We start from the raw sequence: 21,544 nt of genomic DNA on the forward strand, positions 1-21,544 counted from the left end.
CTTGTGTACTGTTTTCCTTGTTGCAAAAAGCTCAGTATTTGGGAGACAATTTACAATTTTACATGTGGGACAGCCCTCTCTTGAACTGGAACAAGATGACATACTATGGGAGCTAAAACACAATGGTGCATTAAAGGCTATTTGCATCGCTAGTGTCTGTCCCATCAGTGTGGATTAGAGGCAAGGCAGAACATCCTGAACTTACTACAGAGCACTGGAGATACTGCTGCAAACACAGTCTAAACTCTACACAACAATTTGTAATTTTCTTTTATGTGTATGACATTGCAATATGTTCCAGGGGAGGCTGTCTAAAATGTGCATATTTAAGTGATTACTGTTGTCCCTCCCCATGACAGCCAGCTTTCCCCTCTGCCTTCCACTGTGGCAACAGTTTTGTCTTCAAACAAGGACTATCCCTTTTCTTGCATAACCCAACCCTTAACAAGGTGCATGTTGTATTGTCAAACGGAGTCTGAAATCCCCTCCCACCCCCTCAGGTGACTCTTGCATTGTCTTTTCACAGTTACAACATTCCACCATCAGAAAGGGGCTTTCAGGCACTGTTAAATATCCTAGCAAGTTGTTCACTTGAACTAAAACCATTAGATCTGATTTCATTCAACTGATGTTATTGTTGTTCAGTTTTTATATAGACTTGTGGAGAAAAACACGTGTAGCCTCAATGGTTGTCTGTAACAGATTATAAATCAAACTCATTAAGAACAGCAGGAAAATGCAGATCGAGGTGAAGTGGTGGCTCTGAAACCAAGCTGCAGCCTCCTGCTCCCCTTCAGGCAGCTGATAGGCAACATTATATGAGAGCGGGACAGCAAGCGGAGTGATACGCTGGTCTACAACAAAGGAGATCTCAGATAGAAAGAATATTTTTTTTTGCATCCTGATTTAGATCTTTACAGTTTTGATATCAAATATTTCAAATGTGTTGTGGCTTGAAATGTTCTGGCTTGCTGTTTGCTGCAGCTCATGCTGGAAATCCCTGGTTCCCAGTGCTCATATCCATACATCAATATCACTATCAGTGCCAGCCTCTGTTCAAAAATCTGAACTTTAAACACTGTAAAGGCAAATAAATGTCTAAAAACCTGTTTAATAATCGGGCTCAAAACAGAAACTCTGACCTTTCTCTGGTTGTTTACATGGAAATATGTAACTCAAACTGTCGCATTCCATGAAATCGCAGTGAGCATGCGGGAACGAGGAACAAACACTCAACTGAGAGCTTAAATAAACTAAATCAGACACACACACACATATCTCTTCATTCAAAGGGCAGTTTCTCAGAGAAGGAGGGATTGTGTTGGATGAGATGGATGGAGAGGAGAAGTGTAGGGCAGATGTTTGGAGGGGGGTCAGAACACACACACAGACACACAAACAGGCTGTTGTGCTACCATAGAGACAGCAGAGCTGGTCAGTGTAAAAGCAGAACGGACGCTGCAGGCCTGTTAATGCGAGTCCATATGGGGGAGAAGTCAGAGAGGAGGGGAGGGGGTCTGTAACCTCATTAACCTCTGACCTCGTCATTCTTAGCTACTAATCACTGCTCATGAGTGATATCTAACCTTTGACCCTGGCATATTCAGCACCTGCTTAGTGCTGTTTTGATCTCTGTCCTTGCTGCAGGTTCAAAGTCCAACTGGTGTGTGTTTTTGTGTGTGTGCAGGCCACATGCCAACAGGTAGACAGCCGCACATTTAAAGGGACAGACAGACTGAATGTGTTCATATGCACTGCCATGGGCAGAGATTTTCAGGATATGTATTTTGGGGCCACGGTGCATTTGAAATACCCCTTCATGACCAAATGCTTCCAGGAACTATAAACTAAACGAGGCATATTAATTTGATAATAGTTTATAAAACAACACCCGCTGAAGCTATGACAGGATTTTAGCAATTCCCCCAGTCGAACCCTGTTCACCTAATAAATGTTTGATGAGCCACTAACTAAACTTTGTAGTCAGTTATATATTTTTTTAAATTATTCAACATTTCAAAGGTTATCTTCTTGTATTATGGTCTAAATCTGGTTCCCAGTCTGAGAGTCACGGTCCCGCGAACAGGTTGCAAATTTTTTCTAAACAAAATCGCCATATTGTGACTTTTCTATAATAATTCCCTTATTTTTGCAAAGTCGCTAGAAATATAAGGCTTTCAGGCCTATAAATATTATTTAAATAAATGTTTAAGAATGGAAAATCACTCACTTGTGACCAGATGTCACACAGTATCGTTGTTTCCCTTGATAGTTAACTCAAGCCAAATAAACTTGAGAAACACTTGTCTACCGGTGGTTTCAAAGCCCTCATTAAACTACTATACCAGGAGCTTTGGCTAAGGGACTAAACATGGAATTTGATTTTTCTAGTATAACATAGGTTTCTGGGGCACCCCGTCGATGAATGGTTATGGCACGGTGCACCATATGGGTGGTTCAGGGGTTCATGACATCAGTGGTTCAACTCAGACCATTGGGAGCTCTCAAGGCCTCAGTCACCTCTTGTCTCCCATTTTTCTGTCCCCTTCACCACAACCTACATCATAAATAAAGGCTAAGAGCCTGGAATAAAAATAACAAAACATGGGTAAGGTTCCTGAGTTCCTAGAATGGTTCCTGGTCTGCTGTTGAAGATTAAAAAATGATTTAAACAGAATGAAACTGTACTTTAAACTATAATCTCACTTCTGATGCAAAAATCAAATCATACTTTTGGTTCAACTGTTAGATATTTTTAGTCAGATAGAAATTGGATAGATACTTTATGCATTAGAAATGTTTAGTGGAGATAGGATGTCTAGTTAGACTGTTAAATGCTTAGGCCTGCATATGAGTTTCTACAGGGTACATCTGGTCAAGGATAACTAGAGAGAAGAGTTGATGACTGTCAGCAGACAGGGTGTTTAATATTATTATTATGACGTGTATAACTGTAGCCTTAGCCATAATATGTTCTCGGTTGACGTTCCTGGGTAGTATGGGGCTAGCCCAACTGAGGGGATAAAAATGTATAGGCCTGGTGGGCTCGGGGTTTTTCATCTTACATCTGCCTGCGAGCAGTTTGGAGGTACAAGATACCTGAGCGTGTAATGTTAATTTGACCTGTGATCCTTTGAATAAATCAGCACTGTTTTGAAGTTACTTGGACTGTCTCGTCTCTCAGAGTTAGCATGGTAGCAGGAACTGGTTCCTACACAACATAAATAAAATATTTAGCTTAAAACATCAATATAAATGGTTACCCTAATGGTTAGCATGTTTCCTGTGGTGTGAAAGTGAACCAAATGCATTTTCTCTCCATGAGTGAAAGATGGCAATGAAAACAAAATACTGCACTTCTCCCTTCAGTGATCCCACTGTTACATTCCACCCACTTCAATCGCCCAGTGACTGCACAGAGATCGCCACTTTAACATTTAGGCAACATGTTTATTGAAATAAAATCTGCTTTTAGCTTTTAAAAAACAATAAAAGAAATACACTGTACATTTATTTCCCCAGAGAAGAAGAGTACATGACTGAGTAGGTATGTGACTGAACAGAGTTGATATGAGGCCGTGTGACTTTAAATCTGACTAGTGTGACACATCAAATGTTAACAGGCCACACATTAAGCCAGCAGGAGCGCTAGCAAGCTGCTAACACCAGCAGGAACTCTGATAGACCAACCAAACAAGAAAGCACAGTCTGAACTTTAGCTTCACATATACTGTATGATGGTGATAACAGTGAATACAGAGGTCTGTGAGTGTGAGTCTTTGGTACAGGTATTTAGATGGTGAACACAAATCTTTCAAAGGCAAGAGAACGATGAAATGGCTTTGTTACCCACACACACGACACAGTAATGGTGCAAAATAAACAGCAGATGAAAAAGCAAAAACAAAACAAAAAAATTATTCTGACATGTTGTTCACATATATGTACATTCTGAACATCAAACGACACCACGGTGTGATTGTCTCCTCACATTTCACAGTGCATGTGACATTTTCATTTTCACAGCCACGAGTCCATCAACATGAAGCCACAAAACAGCCGACGTGGCGTGAAAGCTTGTCACAGTCACACAGTTAATGGCCCCCATCTCCACCCTCCATTTTTATACATTAAATAGAATAGAGCAAGGCACGCTGGGAAAAGGAAGGCAAAAGCAGGCGCCTGGAAAATTACCTGCCATTAATCTGTGCAAACAATTGACTTTTTAGCCCCAGTGATTGGGAACACGGAAAAATTAAAGTCGTATTTCAGCTGACCTGACAGGAGGTGCAGAGGTTAAGAAATGGTTGTATTTAGTCTTACTGTACCTTTTCCTTCATAGTCTAGCAGCTTTTTACAACCCTCGTGCCCTCTTCCTTCTTATTCTCTATTCTTCAATGCTTGGCTCCCTCACCAAGCTGAAATTAGCTTAAATTGGTCTGAACTGGATGGAAAACACTCTAAAGTGCTGCTCAGCCAGTCTAGTTCCTGGGCAGAAAAAGCCAAGAGACAATAAAAATGGGTAGAAAAAAGGAACTAACTCAGGAAATCACAGTCACTCTTTGTCACACTTCAACAAGCTGATCTGGCTATAAAGAGCAGCTGAAAACCTCGAGGCAGCTCTCCAAAAAAGAGAAAGAAAAAGAAAAACATATTCGGACTTAATGAGGATGTCAGCATGAACCTTTCAATAGCCGAACAAAGAACTCCGGTTTCAAAACACTTGCGAATAATAAAAAAAAAAAAGGAGAAACTCAAAAGCTCCTTCATTTAACCCACGATGTAAATTAAAGCTAAACACAAACGAAACAAAAACATATCGAAGCTTAGGATAGACCCATTATGGGATTTTCATTGTGAAAACAGTAAACTGTGTGTTTACATCTTATGTCCAAAATGTTTTTTGTCATTTCTTGTGGTTTACTTGAAAAGCTATCAAATTTAGCTTTGCAAGACTTTTTATACTACTGATAATACTGTCAGAATCAAACATTTTGATGTATGACTGGGAAACAAAAACAGAAAAAACATCAACTCAAACATCAAAATCCATCCTCAAGTATGTTCAGACTCAGTAGAGTTCATTCTGGGGATTACGGTCAAATACCAGTCAAATATCCCCTGATACCTATTAATAAGCCCATATTTGGTCTATCCCTTATGTAATCCTTCAAGGTGTGAATATTGTGGTGTCCATGTTGAGGTGAAAACCAAAAACTGAACAGAACACAAATGGTGAACAAAACCAAATTAAATCAAAAGTGAAAGGGAACAACAGCCGTGGGTGCTGTGCAGGGGAATCAGTGCAGCTTTGGTGGAAGAATATTGGCTGTGCCAAATAAGTCCCAGCGTAACTACCACAACCGGTTGGTCCAACAGATGTCCCTGTGGTACATGGCCGTGTTAGCGCAGTCTCCTACCTGTTTGTTGGTGTATTTGGGTGGGTTGGCCTTGTAGCTGTAATCCGAATATTGGTCAGAGCCTGTGGAGTTGTTGTCGCCCGTTCCCACAAAAGTGTTAGTGGCAGGGAGGTCCTGAACAGCCTGGTGCTTCTTGGAGGCAGAGGGTGACTGTGGCTGCAGCTGGATGGAGGGTAGGGGAGAGTTGGAGCGGTAGTGGCGGCCCAGATCAGGGCTTCCTGGTGGGTAGTTAAGGGGCAGGTGGATTCTGGGACTGTCATTGACACTGTCATTGATGAGGTTGAATTTGAGGCCTTTCTGCAGGCTGGCTTCCTCATCCTCCTCCAGCGGCTTAGCAGGTTTTGGTGCTTTTCCCTTCTTGCTCTTCTTTCCTTTACCATTTTTGGGGCCCTGCTTGGGAGCATACAGGTCCTTACTCTCCTTCTTGCCAGCTTGGTAGCCACTCTTGGTGTCCTTCTGCAGTCGGTGTCTAATGACCACTACAGCTACAATGACCAGAATAACACCAGCAATACCTGCAAGGCTGCCGTACAGGATGTTGCTGCGCTGAGCGAGGGCATAGTTGGGATCTCCAGCAATGTCCCTGTCCAGAGGGGTGTACAGACTGTGTCCAACCAAAGCCTCAATGGAGGAGACATTGGACTTGGTTTCATTGACAAAAACGTGGACCAGGGTGGTGGTGTGGCGAGGAGGTTTGCCTTTGTCACTGACCCTCACCACGAGGCGGTGCAATCCATTGTGCTTGCCAGTGAATTCTTGTGCCAGTGTGATCTCCCCACTACTGGGCGAGATGTGGAACAGGCCATATGGATTGCCTCCTGTGATGGTGTAGAAAAGCTCAGCATTGGGTCCAGAATCAATGTCCTCAGCCTCTACCACCTCAACACGGGTGTCAGGTGGAGTGGCGGGTGTTAGATACATGTAGGAGGAGTTGGCTGGTTTGGTGACATAGGGGGCATTGTCATTCTCATCTAGCACATTGATGGTCACACCCACATAGGAGGATCGAGGTGGGTCACCAGCATCCACAGCCTTTAGGCGGAAGGTATAGGTGCTTTCCTTCTCGCGGTCAAAGGAGATGCTGGACAGGATGGTTCCTGTGCCATTCTGGATGACAAATTTGCCATTGTCTGGTTCCACAAACAGTCTCACTCGGGCATTCTCACCCTCATCAGCATCAGTGACAGTTACCACACCAACAGGATTGAGCGGAGGCATGTTTTCAATGACAGAGAAGCTGTAGCCACTTAGCATAAACTTGGGGTCATTGTCATTGCGGTCCAGAACATGAATCACCACTGTAGCAGTGCCAGTTTTGCTAGGAACACCTTTGTCTGCTGCTGCCACACGGAACTCATAACGGTCTGTCTCCTCCCGATCCAACAGGTTCTTCACACGAACCTCCCCAGTGTTAGAATCAATCTCAAAGAGCTTATTGGCAGAATGCTCAATGATGCTATAGGCCAACTCTGCATTGATGCCATTGTCTGCATCTGTCGCCACAACATCCAGCACCTTTTCACCTGGCTGGTTGCCCTCTGCAAAGTCCACCTCAAGCATCGCAGGGGAAAAGTTTGGTGTGTTGTCATTCATATCTGTGACTTGGACTTTGAGAGAATTGGTGCTGGACAGGGCTGGGTTCCCAGAATCCACAGCAACAATTTCAATCCTGTAATCTTTAATACTTTCATAATCAAGCAGGGTAGTTGTCTGCAGGAAGTATTTCCTCTTTCGATCACTGGCTGACTCGCTTGCAGGCCGGAGCTGAAATGGGACATCACCAGCAACCACGCAGGTCACCACTGCATTTTCCCCCTCATCACGATCCGATACCTGGACCAACGCCACTGGTGTACCAATTGGCATGTCCTCAGAGATGTTGGCTATACCATTGTGGTGTGTCACCAAGCCAATACCACGGATCTCAATGGCTGGTGCATTGTCATTCTGGTCCTTGACATTGATGTTTACGAACACTTTGGAGCTCTTAGAGTTGGGCCCTCGATCTTTGGCGACCACAGCAAACTTGAGAAAGTTCTCTTCCTCGCGGTCCACCAAGCCTTTGACATAGATGATGCCAGTAGCACGGTCAATGCGCAGAAGCCGCTGGACTGATTCTGGTGCCTGATGGAGGATGTAGTCAATCTCTCCATTGGTACCAGCATCTGCATCATTGGCTCTGACCTACAAGGAGAAAAGAGGAAGTTTACCTTTTCATGGCCAAACACTGTTTAACAAGAATCATACATTTTGCCAAAAGGTTGACTCTTGGCTGAAGCACCCAGGATGTCAGTTTCAATGGGTTAAAATTTAAGATGACAAAAAGCTCATTGTTAGTTAAAGTCAAAATCCTTCTGACTACATGGCAATGTCTGTCCAACCAAACTGGAAGTGTTTAATGTTTTAATTCAGTTAATTGTCAAAACCCATAAATTAAAGCTGCATTTCAAAAACATTTTTCCCTTCAGAATCACTTGACCTGAACATATGACTTTTCCATTGTTCTACTTAGATTTAAGGTCATATTCCTCCATTTCTGTTCCTCTTAACTGTTCAAAACAAAGTTTAGAAGATGTCTGGATTCTTCATTAAAAATGGCAAAACTAAGCACAACTCCAATTTTTCAAGACAAGGAAGAATGAGAGCCTCTTTGGAGTAGCAGAAAATACAATGTCAAGACAAAGAAAGACAATTAATTGGATGTTTTGCTGTTCATACACATTACTTGTTCAGGCTTAATGACAGAAAAAAAACCATCTCCTAGATAGAACCGCTTCAATTTCACAATAAAAGTCTGGACATTAGTTTTATTTCAACTTGGTAATCAGTTGCAATAGATTCTCTGTGTTCACTGTGCTCCTCTTCTATGTGTCAATAATATACTAATTCATCATAAATATTTAAATTTGAGTTTTAGCATTTTCATTATTAGCTTATTTACACTGGAATGATTACTTAGATTCTTTGGCTTACAAAGAGTCACAACAGTTACCATTGCAACACTGCAAAGCTCTTTGTTTCTTTTTACTGGGAGGAGTTTTTCTGCTGTATTAATCATAACAGACGATCAAAGCTGAGTGCACATACCCAGACAACAACATCTAACGGCTGTGCAGTGGGTCATTTGTATCTAATGGATGGATGAGTGAATGTTAATGTCCCTATCATTATCAGAAAAGCCCTGGCTCCTCAGGGCCCATTAGGAGACCAGAGAAGACAGAGCAACATCGGCCACAATCCGGTTTCATACACCCAAACCAAAGTCAATTAGTCAATTACAAGGCCCAGGCAGTCGCCAGAATATCACTTAGGATGTACTCGTTAGGGCATCTTTCCATCTGAACATCTAATACTTTTAATTGCACTCATTCAGTGCCATGGCTGCTGTAAAGAAATGTTGGTCTGAGTCTAGTTTCAAATGAACTAGTTGTTAAAGAGCTCATTTAAATGTCCCAGGTGCTGCTGTTTCAGCATTTCTGCAGCTTTCACCTGGGGCCTACATTAATGTAATTAGGATTTTTATTTTAAGTCCATTTATTTCTTTAAAGTAGAACTGGATCTGAGCCAAGCTAGCACTCCGCAAAATAGGTCTCCTAAATATTTTTTTCTTAAAAAAAACAAGAAGAGGAAATCTAGAAGAGGGTCTGAGATGATCCGAGTCCATTTAAACCAACAGTAAAACTGTTGTTTGGTCCAAGGACACAAATGTATTAGAAATTGCAAGTGGTCATGCCAAAATTAGACATTTTGGGATGTACACTCATTTGATTTCCAGCCAAGATTTGGAGGTCAACACCACCCCATACCACTCTGTAGGTAAATATGAAGCTACAGCCAGGATCTGGTTAGCTTAGCTTAGCATAAAGACTTGAAACTGGGGGAAACAGCTAGGCTAGGCAGATAGGTAATAATATCAGCCTGCCAGCACTTCAAAAGCTTGTTAATTAACACATTTTATTTGTGCAAAAGCTGTTTAAAAATGACAAGCTGTTTTTAATCAGGGGTTATGTACAGGACCATTTCTTGGACAGGAGCAATGACTTCCACAAGCTTGTTAATTTTACAGTTCTGTTTTTGTACAGATCAAACCAATGAGATACAAAATGTAAAATATTATCATGCTTCTGGAGTGCTGAAAGGTGAAAGTTAATTACCAGTGGACAAAGCCAAGACACCTGTTTCCCTATGTCCAGACCTGAACTGCAGCACCTAGTCGATCAATCAACAGAGGATGAATCAGCAACTACTTTGACAACTAATCATTTAATTCTTTCTTTTTTTTCAGAAAAACAAATGGTAAGCCATTGGTGGTTCAAATCTGATAAACTGTTGCTTTTCTTGGTCTTAGATTATTGTAAGCAAACGGGCTGCTGGTTGAGGTATTTGCCATAAAGACATATGTAATATCTAACTCTCAACAAGAAGTGTACCGAATATGTCAGGTTGAACTCTGGGAAATGTTTATGAAATGTGAATAAAGTAGAATATTTTCATTTACTGGTATGGTCCAACTATTAAAAACTAAACAACAACAGCAACAAAAAACTCAGTGTAAAGCAGGGTGATATAGAAGAGCTGATTTGTCAGTATAAGAAAGTATCTTACACAAGCATCACCAGCATTTAAAGAGGAAATCAGGGTCTAAAAGGTTTACAGAGCCAACAGGATCTCTGAGGGATTTTCTATTTAACACAGACTGTAGGTCACACTGGCACATAATAAATATGTGGTTTCCTCCCTGCTGAAGATCACACACAGTGACAGACTGTCACCGGCACCCATGGGTGATCATGGAAACCACTGATCCAAGGTGGACAAGCTAAGGTTAAAGATAGCATGGCAGAGAAATTATAATTTCTCCTGCACGTTGCTTTCCTTTCCTCCTTTGTGGCTTTAAGCAGCAGACATCACCGAACAGTGGTAAATTATTGACAGCGTCTAAGAATTGTGTATTGAAGGGTTGAGCTGCAGGAGCACGGTGCTGCTGCTGCTCTGGCTGCTCTCCAAGGCCACGCTGCCCAGACGCACAGCAAATATAAACACTCTTTATCTCCCAGTTAACAATTAGGCGAGGCAGACTGCTTTCGAACAGACCAGATTCTCTGCATGTTTTAATCAATCTACTACAGTAAACCTCTGATGTCCCTTCTCTTCTGACCATTCTTCCATGCGTAAATCCATCAGTGTTTAGCCTTGTTTTTTTCCTTCCAAGGAAACTGGTTTCAGCTTATTAAGAAAATCTGCTTTCACAGACTTGGACTGTAGTGTAGAGAAATAATTCATCACAGTTAACTTCCTGTCCAGCTTTCTGTTGACTAAACAACATTATAATTAGATGGTAGTTCAAATAATTTTGGGCTGCTTCTTTATGATTGATTTATCACCTGGTTGTCAAAAAAATATTTGGTGTATATAATAATAAATACTAGTTTTTTTTATTGCCTCCTTTGGATAATGACAAAGCTGTGTCAATATTCTCAAATATTCTTTGGTCTGTAATGAGCTCTAGATTTAAAGAGATCCTTCATCTGAAAAGGGAAAAGAACAATTTGACAGGATCTTACAATCAGTCAAAGAAAAGTTCTGATTGTGAGCCAAGCCAGCTGAAGGCTCTGAAAAGCGTATTACTTAGTGACGGGGTCCTACATGAACACAGCATGGCCTGAATCGGAGATTTCTTGGAAAATAGCATTGATTATTTTACACAAGAGCCTTTTTTTTCTTTGTGTGAGAGAGGGTGGATTGGGTGTGTGTGTGTGGGGGGGGGTGGTGTCTGGGGTTTCCTGTCAATCAAATCTGACCAACCCTGTTGCTTATGTAAAGGTACATATTTGAACTTGAATAAAAAGTCTCAGTTCCCAAGGCCAACTTTTTTCCCCTCGGTTTTTTAGCCTCATCTCAAGATTTTCCTCATCAGATGACTCAACATTCTCAATTCTTTTTGCTGATTAAAGCTGTGATACCTCACTGAAAACACTAGAAAAAGCTTAAGTTGAAGAAGAACTTCAACTTCAACTTCAAGGATAAGATCCAGAAAAAGCTAGCAAGTTAAGATTTTTCTGTCAATTTGCTCTTTCAAAGATCAAGACTGAACTTTCATGTCATTATTATTAATGTTATAAATATACATATGAACACACATAAAGGTACTTTAAGAATCTCTTTCCAGACTGTACATTGTGGTTTTTACTGAAATAAAGGAACACTAGCAGCTGCCTGGAACGTAAAAAATCCACACAACATCAGATGGCTTGAGTCTGAAATAGTACAATGGGAGAAAAAAAGGTTAAAATGTGAAAAATGCAGTGGTATGCTTTTTAACAAGTGAAAAGGCAGGGATATGCATGTCTGTGCCGCCCCTAGATGATTTAAGCAGGTCGGGGTCGTCAGTCAGCGGCGTCCCGCTGCCTCTACAGCTTCACTCCTCAAACGCACACAAGTGAAATGAATTCTGCGGCTCTCTGAAATGCAATGAGCCACAACCAGAGCAATAATACCAATAAGCCTGGTGGATAATCTCATGACTGACTCAGATTAAGTCATTCATGGCTCTCTGGAAGGCAGACTGGTCGCAGTCACAGAGGAAAGGGAGCAGGTGGAGGGTGATACAGTGAGGAGGGTCTGTCAGAATGCTGCATAGCCACACCAAACCTTCCTGCTTTGCCATCTGATGGGGACATCACATACCGCCGCCCCGGCTGAGAGCTCAAAGGTGAAGTTGAATCAGTAGTTAATATGTGACTACACGCGGCGATCCCACGCCCTGTTTCACCTCTGCTGTACCATCTGTCTGTACAGATAATTGAGCAGCATATTATGTTCAGTCACTGTGCTGTGTTGTCCTGCAGCTCTTAGTGTTATCACCAATGGGGCCAAAGGTTCCACTGCAATGTTTGGTGGACAAGAAAATCTCTGGGTGCACTCCTGAGAAGCAGCAACAATGCTCAGACACGCGGAAGGACAAACCTACCCTGAAGGAAACTGTCTTTACCTTGATAAGGGCTATCATTCCAAAATTTCCAATACCAGTACCTTGACTTTGATACCTGTTCCTAAACAATACTGTATTCAATATCAATTTTATAAAATCAATAAAAAAATATATACATATGTTACACATTTTGGTACAGATCATTAGTTTTGTTTTTCAGTTCCTTGGCATTTTTGTGCACTCAAAGCAGCTTCATAACAAAAGTATTTACCACAACCTTAAGTTTTGTTAAGAGTAACATCACTAAATAAAGTGTTTGGAAAAGCATTTTTCAATGCTCGATGGTATTTAAATAATTCGACTGATGCCATTAAAGTATTTATGTTGGATACCCAGCACTAACCTTGATGTAAAAACAAATTTGTGAAACATTTGCTCCAGTATGATAGTGAGGACAAATATTTGGCAGTAAGATGTTGCTCAGCTGAATACGGATGCCACCTTTACACAAGAAACTCATCAGCCTGTTGCTTTAGAGGTAATGATTTCAAATCTGAACCCTGACTGTTCCCTTGTTTTATTTTTATTTTTTGCACTGGTCTTATTTATTCTATTTTAGTCATTTATTGTGATTTTATTCTGCCATGTAATGTACTTTGGTCAGCTGGATGGTGTTTTTAAAGTGCTATATAAATAAATTTGATTTGATTTACAATACAAGTCCACGTTTCTCTAACTACCGCAACCATTGATCTGGAAGAACTGACAGGAATGATGGAAAACGGTGCTGTCCACTTCTTGTGCTTGTGGCTAACTTTCTTGTTATGAACTTACAGTCTATATGGTAGCATGTGTGTGTGTGTGTGTGTGTGTGTACTGACCTGCAGCACTGAGTGCCCCAGCGGACTGTTTTCTGGTAGTTCGGCCTCGTAAAAAGTCCTCTCAAACCTGGGAGCGTTGTCGTTCTGGTCAGTGACGGTGACCCGCAGAAGAGCGCTGCTTCCCCGTGCCGGCTTCCCACCATCCACCACCCGGATGTTCAGGTCATAGGAGTCCTTCTTCTCACGGTCCAGGTTGCCCATGACCACCAGCTGTGGCAGCTTCTCATCTGAGTCCACAGCAACCTGCAGGGTGAAGAGCTGGTCAGCGTCCGGCCTGGCGCTCAGGGAATATTCAGCCACGCCATTGGTGCCGGAGTCCTTGTCGGTGGCCATGGGGATGGAGAAGAGTGCGCCGATGTGTGTGTTCTCAGGGATGGAGAGGGTGAGGATGGGTGAGGCAAACTGCGGCGTGTTGTCATTGATGTCCACCACTTCAATGCGGCCTTCGATCAGCCGAGGCCCCAACCCGATTCCTTTCACCATGTCAGTGATCGACACCTCGAACTCCAAGAAGCACGGGTCGCCTTCAAACATATTGCGGCAGTCTCTGAGCGCCTCACGATCAATGGGGATCTCTGTGGTGTAGATGTCACCGGTTTTGCCGTCCACACGCAAGTACGGTGAGCCCACCTCCAGCTTGTAGAGGTGTCCAGTGTCGGGTAGGCCCTGGTCTGCCGCCAGGCTGCCAATCAGCGTGTTGGGCGGTTGCTCCTCAGGAACCCGATATAAGATGTCAGTGGGTGCGGCCTTGCAGGAGACCAGCAGGATGACTGCCAGGAACAGCAGAACCTTCCACCTCGGTGTCGCCATGTCTCCACCCGACAGCACAGCTCTGCAACAAACACACAGAAAGCACATATTGGTGACACTTGTCCTCCATAAGGCCTCCAGACAGCATCAACACAGGATCCACAAGTGACCCCTCTCTGAGATTAATGTCAGAGCTGTTAGGAACAGACTACTGAATTCATCTCCTTGGGCCAATAATCATGTCCCACACAGTTAGTTACAAGATGAAAAGGTACAAGGTTGCAGGTCGAGTGTCATGGCCATGGTAGTGTGCAGGGAGCAGCTGAGCAGCACAGAGCGATGACTTCCTCCTGCTGCCAGGAAGACAAACCGAGCACTGCTGCAGGCAACAGTCTCAGCAACTCAGACCTAAGTCTTTAGACCTTTTTTTGCCGATTAGAATAGATAGTAAACTGTATTTGAAACTGTGTGGGAAGAGTTATGAGGAGGCCTGCACTCTTGACATTTGGTCCATGTGACAAACATTCCATCAGCTCTTCATGTCTGGTTTAAGTAGTTAAGTGTTTATTTTAAGTGGTGATGAGATATGTACACGGTGCACAGAGAGCAGCAGGCATGTGGGGTCAGTAGGGGCCCAACAAGCTTAGCCTTGACCTGGGGGCCCCACTGGGGTAAATCAGGCCATGATTGACTCACCAGGCTCATGTCTGTGAGGCAGCTTTAGTTTCCCACCACAAGAACAGCAGCTAAATACGTGTAATATTTTTAAAATTTAGTTGAGACACTAAATCCTAAATAGTATTCGTATAGTGAGAGTGCCTCTTTCTTACAACGTCTGAGGTCTTGAATGTGTAATGGATAATTTGCTTGCAGACATCCTTATCTTCTTCTAGCAAATGAGGCTGTTTGCAAGGATCATAAACTCAGATTTAAGGCTGTTTAAAGCGTTTAGATGTAAATAAGAATGAAAGAGAAGAACACTTCTATGTTATCCATCTGCCTAAACAGGATTTAAAACATAAGGATGATTTTTTTTCTGTTGAGCCTATGCTGGATTCAATGCTGCGATCAAAGCTGAATGTTTCACTCTACCATCTTTTCCACCTGATGTTTGACGTTCATAATGCCACACTGGAGTTAATACTCTTCTAGATATAAACTCTTTCTTCTTCTCTGGCCCTCCTCCTTTCCTTCTCTTTCTTCTCTCATTCTCTACATAATTCTTCTTCTTCTCGAGTAATTCACCTCAGACACACACTCTGCATTTTCTGCTGTAGGAGATTCTCTGCTGTGAGTCACTGAGGTTAATCTGAAGCACTTTGTTTTTCTCATCATGTCCTTGAGCACACACACACAACATAGGTCAGAATGCTGAGCAGGAGGCAGGAAGTGTTGATGGTCTCCTCATCCTACGAGTAATGTGTTAGGTATTTTTTTAGTCAGATAGATATTGGTTAGATACTTGTTGTATTAGAAATGTTTAGTGGAGACAGGATGTTTACGTAGGCTGTTAAATGCTTAGTCATTCTCATGAGTTTTTTGCAGGGTGCATATGGTCAAGGATAACTAGATAGAAAAGTTTGACTGTCAGCAGACAGGATGATTATTGTTATTATTATGATATGTTTAGCCGTAATCTTAATCATAATATCGTCCTAGGCTTAATGTCCGGACATGTCCCTGAATGTCCTGTATGTTCTTAGATACACACCACTTAATCAACACTCACACACATTGATTTTCTCCATATTTTGACTACTGCTACGGTCAGCTGTAAAGCTGGCATATCAGGTGATGTCACGGTTTGACGTCCCTGTGTAGAATGGGGTTAGCCCAAACCAGATATAATGTACAGGCCTGTTGGGTTTGGGGTCTTTCATTCTTCATCTGCCTGCGCGCAGTATTGGAGGTGGAAGATGCCTGGACGTGTAATGTTCATTTTGCCTGTGATCCTTTGAATAAACCAGCACGGTTTTTTATATCCAAGTGGACCGCCTCGTCTCTCTGAGTTCCTGGTTAAGGGAACTGGGAAAAATAGCTTTCAAATGTAACATTGCTGTACAGAGATCATTGTATATTACTGAACATTTTGTGGGTGTAGGAGTGAATGCTTGTATTTTCTGAGCTGTTACATCTCATATACTCTCGCTTTATGATAATGATGATCATCATTATCATTATCATAAACAAGAGAGAGAAGATGGGCATTGTGCACATTCATTCAGGAACAATCAACATTCTGAACTCTTCCAGCAGCTTGTGCAGTGCTTCTGACCACAGGGTCTGGTCTGAGGTTAGTGCTAACTGTCTCCTCAGGAACTATGAGCTGATTCCTTACATCTACTTTCATTTGCCAGCCTCTCCCCGCCTCAAGAAACAGGTCTCACATTTGCAAATATGTGACTTACCTCAGAAACAGCATCATCAAAGTGTAAGTGAACAACAATATTAATCTAATTCTAACTTTAATTTGTCACTACAAAAAAATCTCACTGAGGTTCAGCACTGCTAAGAGCTTACACATTCAGATTAAACTGTATTCTCTCTGTTTTAGAAAATATCTGGGTGTCCATCAGAGCCAAATCTATTCTGTTTTGCATTGGATTCTTGTCTTAAGTCACTTAACAACATGACTGTCATGTCCCAGTCTTCTCCAATTGTAAACAGAACAATTTGGAGGTTTTTATGCTCCTCTTTGGACAAGACAATATATGTGAAGTTGTCATCTTGGACTCTGTGAAGGTCTGATGGAAAACTTTCACTATTTTCTGACACTTTATAAACAACAATTAACTGTTAAATTTGACTAATCAGTAATGGAAATGAATAACTGCAGCCCTAGTGTCTACATACTCTTGGATATTTAATGCATACCACTGACCATGCCAGGACTTTGTGAACTTTTAAGTGGAACACTACAAATATTAATCACAGAGAAAGAGCTGCAGGAGATGTTGTCATTGCTGCGGCAGTAAATATGATGACCGTGGTTCTGCACAATGACAAAAGCAACCGATCGCTACAGCTCTTCTTTAGTGATGGTAATTTTCAATACCAAGAATTTTTATTATTATTTTTTTTTACATTCAATCAATTAAGATTTAAGTCTATGAAATTCCAGAACACAGTGAGAAATGCTCATCACATGTTCCAACCTGAATCAGAACTGGAAGAGACCCACTTACAAAGATTTAAAACAGAGAAAAGCAGAAACAGCTGAGAAGCTAAAAGCAGCACGTGCTTGATGTTGTCCAGTTGCTCCGCTCCCTACTGTGACACTCAAACACCTAATTACCCCCACAAAAAAGAGTGTGTGTGCATTAGCAAGTGTGAATGCGCATCCGAATGCCTTTGTACTTATGTGTGTGTTACAATGCAAAATCTGTGTCTGTTTCTTTTGTCCCATTTTTCTCCAGAGCTGCCAAATACCCTCTCAAACCCCGACCTCTGACCTCTGATTGTTAGCCTGAGAAGCTAATGATATTATACTGATATTTGTCTGATATATACAAAAAAAATCAGCTTCTGTACTAATACCTGAGCCTGGATACACACACCTTAATTCAGAATCTGACCCAAGATTTGAAGCTGCTTTCAGTTCACTTGTTACCTTAATGAAAAAAGTACTGAGGGTCAAAATCTATGCTAGTTAAAAATATTATTGAAGATATCACACCTACCTATGATACACACTGAATCTGTGCAACACTGGAATTCACAAGTTGCACAACCGTATGACGCAGTAGCAACCTGACATTGTTGGACTATATTCTTCTGCTGCAATATGCTGTTGACCTGATTAGGTCCTACACATGTTCATTTTTATCTGTTCATATTCTCATATTGACTGTACAATTCTTGTGTTACTTATGTAAAAAATGTGCCTTTTAAGCCGAGAGCTGCTGGAAGACATTTCGTTGTGCTATGCATAATGACAATAAAGATTCCTGACTTGACTCTTGACTCACTGCCCCCAATCTCTATTAGCTCCCAGCTGCATGTGAATTATATGTCCTGTAATGTAAACACTAACATATGGAAGTGCTGATGTCTGGGCTGTGAGAATTTAGGGATCTAAAAAAAAATTAATCTCCAGGGCAAATGTAAAGAAAGTTGAGATAAAAAACAAAGTGCAGTGTGATTGTTTGTTCAAATGCAGTGTGCACTGTGAAACTGCATGTCCCGTGTCCTCAGGGACCGTCCGGGGTGAGCCGGGGATCGTCCAGCTCATCCTTTTTCCCACAGTCTCAAACCAGCCAATGTGCGTGTTTGGTGTTTGTGCGTGCATAAGGAGGAGTAGGTGTGTACAAAGAGCCCGGGTCAACCAGTCTGTGTGTGCATGGTGGGGGGGACAGTTAAGGACAATGATGTTTCCATTTGTAAGGAGTCGGTAACTGTTTGAATCCATTCTGGAACGGATGAGGGACAAAGAGTCACAATAGCAGACACAGGGGGAGAGAGAGAGGGCGTGTCCAGACAACAGCGCTCGACTCAATAGCCCCGTTACCACCCACTGTGTGTGTTTGTGTGTGTGTGTTTAGTATTGATATTCAGAGTGTGTCTCCATGTTAATGTCCCACATGCATCACACAACTTAACTACTATGCATTAGATTACATTAAGCAGACGAGCTGCATTAATGCACCACGTACACTTTTCTAAATACGTGTATAAAAGTGACTTAACTTAATAAGCAACAAATAAAAGTAAATCAGAGACAACAGGAGTCACATTAAAGTCAGCTGAGAAAACCCATTTAAAGTAAGACATGCTTTACACTCGCTCCAACTGTATAAGCTAACGACAGCTGCATCTACGTTTTATTGTCAGTGTTCATTTGAGTCTATAGAGAAAAGTGAGTTTAGTCAGAAAATAGAGTAACATCTTCAAATGACAATCTGTCCAAAACATTTCATTAATTATTATAAATGACTAACACAAATATATACATAGATAACAAATGTCACATTTGGAACCAGAACAAGCTCACTTTAGCATAAAAGTCACTTTAAAGATCAACTGATTATCAAACTGCCGCCAACTGCTGTTCACTCATTGTTTCAGCTCCAAAACTCAACAGCACTATCAAATATTATAGATGTTCTGTTCAAAGCATTTTCAAATACCGAACTGATATCACATGATTTAGGTTCAAAGGCCCACCTCCCACAATCCCTCTGTCTGTCTGGCTGTTTTTAAAACACTGCCAGGAGTTAAGGCAAAAGTCCACTGACACATATCCAGTGTATGAGAGCTGTTGAATGTGGACAAGCTGAGCAGTACATCAGAGACTGATCAGGATCAATAAACTGATAAAGACACACCTTATAGCCTAATGCTGATGATACAGAACAAGTGAGGCCATTCACACTATAAACAATGATTAAATACTTTTCACTTCCCAATGCCAACTGTCCTAAATGACAAGCTTTATGAAACTAATCTTATATGAATAAAATCTTTATATTGAAAATATACAGAATATGTTTCAATAAGAAATCTACTCCGAAATCATCCACGGCTTAGAGTTTGATTCCTCAGTGTGAAAGAAATGATAAAATGTTGCTGGACACATTTTCTAACTCACAACAGTGAAGCCCTTTGCTAAACAGTATGTACTAAATGCTAGTGCGGATGTGAAGCGCAGTAACACCCCCTAACACATAAACTGGACGACTGACCTTTGGATTGTTCTGTTGAGCTGCTAAGACTTTAAACATCCCAGGACATGAGCTGCTGAACTTTTCGGTTCTCTCTGCTGAACTGTGAATCTGCAGTGTTGACCTCCTGCTGCACGAGTGGGCACAACTAACTGTTGAATCAATAAAGTTAAAATCTTTTCAGCAGTGCTGCCTTCCTGCCCGCCCTCCCTGTAACAAGCAGCTCACATGCACAGCAGCACTCCTTCCTTCATTTTCAGGTTTACTGCTTTCTTTCTTTGCAGTATCTGCAGACCAAAAATACTCAAACCTCAGGACAGTTTTGGCTCCAGATGAAATGTAGTGAGAACAGAAGCTGGTGTCAAATGTGTGCTCAGGGTCAGCATCGCGATTATGTTTTATTTGATCACATTGTTCCAGATTTCAAACGCTGGCCAATTTTCTACTTGGGTTCTTTATGCTAAGTTCTTGTGCTGCTGCTTATGTTACGATGACACAGACCAGCCCCCACAGAGACGGCCTGACTTTCTTTAGTTCAGGTGCAAGCGATTAACTGTCCCATAAGCCCCTTTTCCATTGCCTGGTCCCATCTCAACTCGACTCCACTCTTTTGGTACCGGGTGCTTGGTTTTCCCCCGCTGAGGCTCCCCTCTCAGTGTAGCTGGTTGTCATAGTGAGGCTGCATTACACTGCTGTGACGTAGTCAGCAGCTGACACAGTAACAGCGGAGGACATCGAAGGTTTGCTGTTCTTGACTCTCGGTATGTGGCTGTTCTTAGTCAGTGCAGTAACTACAGTAAAGGAGTGATTATCATTAAGTAACGGTGCTTTGTTCCAGGACGTCTCAGACGTGGATGATGCAGTTTCTGTGACCAATCACTGCAGTGTTTACACATCACCGTTTGGTATCACCTCCGAGCAGAGGTGATACCAAAACCAGTACCAGGTACTGTCCCCAACATGTGACTGACAGAAACACAAATAAAGTGAGTCGAGTGGAGTCGGTACTGTTAGGTATTTTTAGTCAGATAGATATTGGATAGATACTTTATGTATTAGAAATGTTTAGTGGAGATAGGATGTCTAGTTAGACTGTTAAATGCTTAGGCCTGCTTATGAGTTTCTGCAGGGTATTTCTGGTCAAGACTGCTATGACCAGCTGCAAAGCTGGTAACAGAGACGTCTCGGTTGACGTTTCTGTGTAGTATGGGGCTAGCCCAACCGAGGGGATATAATGTATAGGCCTGGTGGGTTCAGGGTCTTTCATCTTACATCTGCCTGTGAGCAGTTTGGAGGTGCAAGATACCTGAGCGTGTAATGTTAATTTTACCTGTGATCCTTTGAATAAATCAGCACTGTTTTGTAGTTACTTGGACTGTCTCGTCTCTCAGAGTCAGTATGGTAACAAGAACTGGTCCCTACAGTACCAAGTGGACAATGGGCTACGGTCTTCCCCAGTACAAATTCACTAGCACAGTTTTTGGCCTGATTTAAAGCTACTGCGATTTTTTTTAACCATTCCTTAAAAAGCATTTAAAGGATTTTAATGGAAATTAGGAAAAACATACTTTTACTGCAGATTATGTAATGTTTAATAAATGCAGAGACTAACAGCAATAAATGGTGAAAAGGAAGTGAATGTTATAAATGCTGCACAAGTCAAATCTTTTCCCTGCAGCTGTTCCACTCACAAAAAATATAAACAGCCCAGAAGCTGAACAACACTGTTTATTTGATCTAATTAGTGAATCACCTTTTTCTTAACAACACCCTTTTAAAGTGAGGCCAAGAAATAACTATACTGTTCCTGCTGCATTAAAGGCTGGATAATCCCTGGTATCACTTTAATTGGACTAATGTGTTCTGTAATTACACTGGAACATTGTCAGACCAATTGCAAAC

General features: G+C 41.8%; 1 protein-coding gene across 5 annotated transcripts in view; it reads right to left on the bottom strand.

Annotated features, from left to right (window-relative positions):
- LOC109956732 (protocadherin-1-like) overlaps positions 1 to 21,544 on the bottom strand; it is a 187,833-nt gene that overhangs the window by 159,161 nt on the left and 7,128 nt on the right. For all 5 annotated transcript variants that reach the window (XM_020594073.1, XM_020594074.1, XM_020594077.1 and 2 more), the window contains 2 exons: positions 13,233 to 14,064; positions 5,421 to 7,604 (listed from right to left, as the gene is read on the bottom strand). In XM_020594073.1, coding sequence (XP_020449729.1) covers positions 5,421 to 7,604; positions 13,233 to 14,042 — 2,994 coding nt within the window. In that variant the 5' untranslated portion in view covers positions 14,043 to 14,064. The remainder of the gene's footprint in view (positions 1 to 5,420; positions 7,605 to 13,232; positions 14,065 to 21,544) is intronic.

This window comes from Monopterus albus, unplaced genomic scaffold (assembly GCF_001952655.1).
Source record: "Monopterus albus unplaced genomic scaffold, M_albus_1.0 scaffold21.1, whole genome shotgun sequence".
Taxonomy (NCBI): Eukaryota; Metazoa; Chordata; class Actinopteri; order Synbranchiformes; family Synbranchidae; genus Monopterus; species Monopterus albus.